At 35.8% G+C, this 5,946-nt stretch overlaps 1 protein-coding gene across 1 annotated transcript in view; it reads left to right on the plus strand.

Moving 5' to 3' along the window:
- The window catches only part of LOTGIDRAFT_160535 (hypothetical protein), a gene marked incomplete at both ends in the record, with an annotated part of 6,826 nt that extends 2,361 nt beyond the window's left edge, over positions 1 to 4,465 (plus strand). The window contains 2 exons of the mRNA XM_009055658.1: positions 1,865 to 2,086; positions 3,643 to 4,465. Of these exons, the coding sequence (XP_009053906.1) occupies positions 1,865 to 2,086; positions 3,643 to 4,465 (1,045 nt within the window). The remainder of the gene's footprint in view (positions 1 to 1,864; positions 2,087 to 3,642) is intronic.
- Positions 4,466 to 5,946: the final 1,481 nt, after the last annotated feature.

The following is a 5,946-nucleotide window of genomic DNA, read 5'->3' on the forward strand; positions in this document are numbered from 1 at the left end:
AGGATTTATTTTCGGCCGAGACCATCGATGAAAATTTATTTAGCGAATTTTTAGAAGACCTACCTCAATTAACCGACGATAGTCGAGATCTAATAGAAGGAAAAATCGAATTGGCAGAAACTCTTTTGGCTTTAAAGGGGATGAAAAGTTCCAAAAGTCCCGGACCAGATGGCTTTTCGAAAGAATTTTATTTAAAATTTTTTCCTCTCATTGGGGAGTGTCTGGTAGCAGTTTATAATCTGTCATTTGATGTTGGTATCTTACCAGAGAGTCAACGCCAATGTTTGATAACTTTATTATGTAAAGATCCGAAACAGAAACAGTTACTCAAATATTGGCGTCCAATTTCACTGTTAAATGTCGATTATAAACTGTTGTCAAAGACGCTTCAAATGAGACTACGGTGTGTTCTGGGGGAGATTGTCGGCCCTGATCAGACATGTTCTGTTCCGGGTCGATCAATCGAAGACAATCTTTCACTTTTACGTAGTGTCATTGATTATGTTAATCAAAAGGACCTGCAAGTCTTTTATATTTCTTTAGACCAGCAGAAAGCTTTTGACAGAATCCAATACAATTTTTTATTTCGGTGCCTCGAAAAGTATGCCTTTGGACCTCATTTTATCCAGTGGATAAAATTGCTATATACCGATATTTTTAGTAGTGTCATTGCTAATAACCACATTTCTGAAAAATTTAAGGTAACAAGAGGGGTTCGTCAGGGTTGCAGTTTAAGTCCTTTGCTTTATATCTTGACACTGGAGCCTTTTTATTGCAGAGTCAGAAAAGACAGACAAATTAACGGTATCAAAATCCCTGGTTTGAACGAAGAAGCTAAAATTGTCGGCTATGCAGACGACACGACTGGTATATGTAAGGATAGAGCGAGTGTAGAACGATTGTTGTTTCTGTGTGAACGGTTCTCGGTCGTGTCGTCTGCTAAGCTAAATTTGGAGAAAACGAAGGGCCTATCATTTGGCAAATTTCAGAGTCCTGCTGATCACACTTTTGGTATAAGTTGGCCCGACAGTTCAAAAATTCTTGGCGTTTATTTTGGCCGTAATGTGACAGCAGATGACAATTGGCATATTATTTTAAACAAATTCCTTTCAAAATTTCAATTTTACAAAAAGACTCATCTCTCCATATTTGGAAGATGTAATGTCACCAATATTTTGGCTTGTTCTAAGATTTGGTATGTTGCCAAAGTGTTACCGTTACCTAGTCGTTACTTGACACAGTTTAGGTTTCATATGTTTAAGTATATTTGGGGTACCGAACATATGGAACCTATGAAACGTACTGTTTTATATGCTAAAGTCAAACATGGAGGGCTAAATATTTTGGACATAGAAACGAAAATTAAATCTTTTTATTTAAAGCATATTTGCAAGATTTTGCACAATCACGAGGCTAAATGGGTCTATTTTGCCAAATACTGGATTGGTCTTTCGCTACGGCATGTAAATTCGGAATTGGGTTCAAATTTAAAGCCACACTCTGCAAATATTCCCCATTTTTATGAGGAATGTTTGCGAGTATATCGTGATTTTTCTAAGTTTTACCCTAATTTTGATTGGACGGTAGACAGAAATTCCAGGTGTTTTTACGATATGCTGATTAGCAAGGTAATTACTGAACCTCGATGTTTGAAAATATTTCCTAATGTTAATTTTAAACAGCCTTTTATCAATGTATATAATAAGTTTGTGGATCCCCTCAGCAGAGAAACCACGTTTAAATTAATTCACAATATTGTTCCGACAAATTTCTGTTATTTTTTAAAGGACCAGTCAAAGTCCAAATTCTGTTGTTTTTGTAGAAAATACCCAGAGACTCAAAATCATTTGTTTTATTATTGCAGTGTTGTGCAGTTTTTATGGAGAATAGTTCGTAATTGGGTTGTTGCTCTTAGTTTGGGTGAGATTGATCTCAATGTTTGGCATGTTATTTTTAACGATATCCCACAAAAGAAAGGAAAAGTTATCCACGACATTATTTTATTAGTCGTTGCTTTGGCTAGACGGCATATTTGGACCTCTCGCTGTGATGCTAAATTTAAAAATAAGACCGTCTCTTCATCTGGGTTAGTATTGGGATATATCGAAAAGATCAAAATTAGAATTTGGGCGGACCGGGTCCGACTCAGTGAAACTTTGTTTAAAAGTTATTGGCTTAACCCTGGTATGTTCTGTTCTTTAGACAAAAACGATAAATTAAAATTTTTAATTGATTAGTTTTTGTCACCAGCCATGGATAACAATTGTATAGTTTAATATTGTAATAATTATTTGTTTGTATTGACATTACCCAGTCACTTACTACAGTCCCCTTACCTTGCTTTTATTATCAAGTCTTTTTACTACAGTACTGTTAGATAGTTACAGTCACATTTGTCATTCAATAGCATAATATTTTCTATATACTTTTTGTCTTAAAACTATTTTGTGTAATATTTTTTATTGATTTTATATATTTATTTATTTTCTTTTCATATAATTCAGTTGTATGTTTTCAATAATAGTCAGAATGCATCCTTTTGTCATTCAGTACTGTAAAAGTAATCAGGTTTAATACACAACATTTCTTACCAATTGTGATATCAGATTTAAATTATTAGATTATGTAATGTGACTTGTATATATTTGTAAATAATTGTGTACATTATTTGGTGATTGGTGACAATTTATTTATTTAGGACTGAGGTATTATTTTTTTTTTTTTTTTTTTTTTTTTTTTTTTTTTTTTTTTTTTTTTGTTTATCATTTTTGTTGTGTTGCCAGGATATGAGAATGTGTGAATGTGTGAGAGTTTAGATGTGAGAATGGGTGTATGAAAGTGTATGATTGTAATGTTTTTAATTCATTTTATAATCATCCATATGTACATATATATCATATTTGTTTCATGGAATAAATTCATCCAAAAGTTAAAAGTTTTACTAAAGATTTCCGTGGGGAGGAACATTCTAATGAGTCTATAGACAATTTGTGAAACCCTACGTATGTGGGGTAAATTAATTCAAAGAAAGAGAAGTCCCCTATTGACCCAGATACAACTAGTCCAGGCCGTATTTCAGAGCTGGAAAATGTTGAAATAAGGACCTTTTGGTTAGATATTTTACTTTTGTTTGTTAGGGCTGGAGAAACAATCAAGAGTGGACGTTCAAGAGGCGTTTCGAGTCAAAGGGGTGCAACTCGTATCTAGATAGAGGTTGGGTAATACAATCAAGTGGTAAACGTTGAAGAGTTGCTTTGCGGCAAAGGGGTGCAAATCGTGCCTAGAGACTGGGTAATTTCAGCAAGCGACCAGTGAGCTAGACTTTCTATTCACCAAGACATGAATACGTCGACCCTGGACAAGGTTACTCTGGTTTCTCCTCATTTCCCGAGTAAATCTTTCGCCTTTTACTAAAGATTTTTCACAGAGAAATTCTATAGAATTTGGGTTGCTAACCCCCTTACTACGACCAACAACTAATATGGAGAAAACGAGTAAAATTATGATTAGTGATTCTGATATTGATGAAGATATTGTGAGACGAAACGTAAAGATAACAATCGAGAGACCTGGCAACCTATTAACAGGTAGAGAAATGGTTTTTTTTGCAGTAAAAAATGTTCTAAAAATTAAATATAACAGTGCAATAGAGGCCCTTTGGAAATTAGACAAAACGGAGGAGTGGTTCGTGACTCTATCTACTCGAGAACATGTAGACAAACTTTTAACTGCAAAATCAGTTAAAATGCAGAACATTACCTTTATCTTTAGTGACGCAAATAAACGAATCATGAATATAAGAGCTCATTGGATACCCCCGTTTGTGTCGGATTCATTTATTGGGAAAGTTTTTGACCAGTATGGTACAGTTGTAAGCGTACTGCAGGAGGAATATGGTCCACGTCACGTGCTGAATGGTACTAAATCGGGTTTGAGACGTATAAACTTGGAATGTTCTGATGCACAATATTATTCTGTCCCGCATATTGTGATGGTGCCAGGGGTTAGACCTTTCCGCATACTCGTTGCTTGCTCAGATAGACAGCCACTATGTTTATATTGTAAACAGACTGGCCACATGGCAAGAGACTGTCCATCAAAAACACGCAGGATTGAAACCCAGAAGGCTGAACCAGAGGCAAAGGTGTCTTACGCTGATGCCGTTAATAATGTGACAACGGGCGAAGATGCCATTTGTGACGCCCCGGCTGAACAAATAACTATTGATGAGGAATGTGGAAAAAGTGAAAAACCCTCCCACCTCTTTTCCCCAGACCCTGTGACGAGCTGGGCTGAGGAGATGGTGTCGGAAAGTGACAGTGATAGTGACAGTGATAGTGCAGGTAGTGATAAGTTGATAATTGATACAATGAAAGGGACAGAAGGGGAATGGAAGAAAGTTAAAAAGAGTAGTAGAGCGAGTGGAAGTCCGAGCAAAGGTGGTGGGAAAAAACCTAAAATTTAATTTCTTACACATGTATTCAAATTCTACTTTTTTATTTCAGATTATGTTCAGTTTTGTAAATGTTATTCATGGCTGGTTTGTATATATATTTAGTGAGTATCTGGGTATTTTCTGTGTATATAATATAATCATGTATTTTATATTTCAGCTTTTATTTAGTCAGTTTCGACTAGTAAGTTTGTCTGTCTTTTTTGGCAAGGTACCCCGAATTTCGCTCACAATTCAGTCTGGATTAGTGAGCGATATTTATTTTGGTGGGCTATGTTTGTTTATCGCCTGTCAGTCCTTTGAGTTTATACTCATGTCTGTCCAAGTCTTGTCTTATTACCTAGTTTGATTTTATGTCACTTTTTTCTAATCACAAATCATAAATGGCGAATATTAAGACTGTATCAATCAACTGTCGTAGTTTATTGTCTATTCAGAAATCGAGAGTAATATCGAGAGATCTGAAAGATATGTCTATTGATATTTGTTTTTTACAAGACACCAATATTCGTAATATCGAACGAGCTAAAATTTACGAAAATATTTTTGGGGGTAAATGTATTTGGTCTTTTGGCTCTAACCGTTCGACGGGGGTGGGGATTGTTCTTTATAACCGTTTAAGTTTTGTGATTAGAAAAATTAATTTCGATTTTGAAGGCCGGCTAGTTGTTGTCGATGTCGACATCACTGGTACACAATTTAGGCTAATTTGTATATATGCGCCAGTTATAGGTGCGGACCGCAACGAATTTTTATTAACTATACCGCACTATTTGACTACTCAGCGGTATATTATTTTTGGAGGGGATTTTAATTTTGTAATGGATCCGCACTGTGACAAAATTGGGGGTAATATTGAGCACGGAATTGTGGGTAGAAAAAATCTGGGGGACATAATTACGGATTTTAATTTAACTGACGCATATCGACATATTTACCCTAGTATTGTTTCGGTGACATGGCGGGGCTCCGGTGTCGCATGTCGCTTAGACCGATTTTATTTAAGTAGAAATCTTTTAAAACATCTTGTAAGTTTTGAGGTTCTGCCTTGCGCTCCCTCAGACCATGACTATGTAATTGTTACCATCAATGTTTCGGGCGGAATTCAAATTGGGGAGGGATATTGGAAGTTTAATAACTCAATTTTGCACGACCGAGCATATATTTCCCTTTTTACAGATTTTTGGCAGAAAAGTTTGGTTGGGCAAGTTATTTCTTTGGAATGGTGGGAGGGTATGAAAATTTCTATTCAAAATTTAACTAAAGAATACTGTAAAAAGAAGGCTCGGATCAAGCGTGCCGTTATTTTTGACCTGGAGAGGCGCTATCGAGTTTTGGCAGACGCAGATTCTAGAGCTCCAGGTCAATATACGGAATTAATTAAGGTGGCGAAAAAACGGTTATATGGTTATAAGTCTGAGGAAGCTCAAGGGGCCTATATTAGGTCAAGAGCTAGGAAATTACAAGATGAAGAACAGGCATCTCGTCTTTTC

The sequence above is a fragment of the Lottia gigantea genome, assembly GCF_000327385.1.
Source record: "Lottia gigantea unplaced genomic scaffold LOTGIsca_25, whole genome shotgun sequence".
Taxonomy (NCBI): domain Eukaryota; kingdom Metazoa; phylum Mollusca; class Gastropoda; family Lottiidae; genus Lottia; species Lottia gigantea.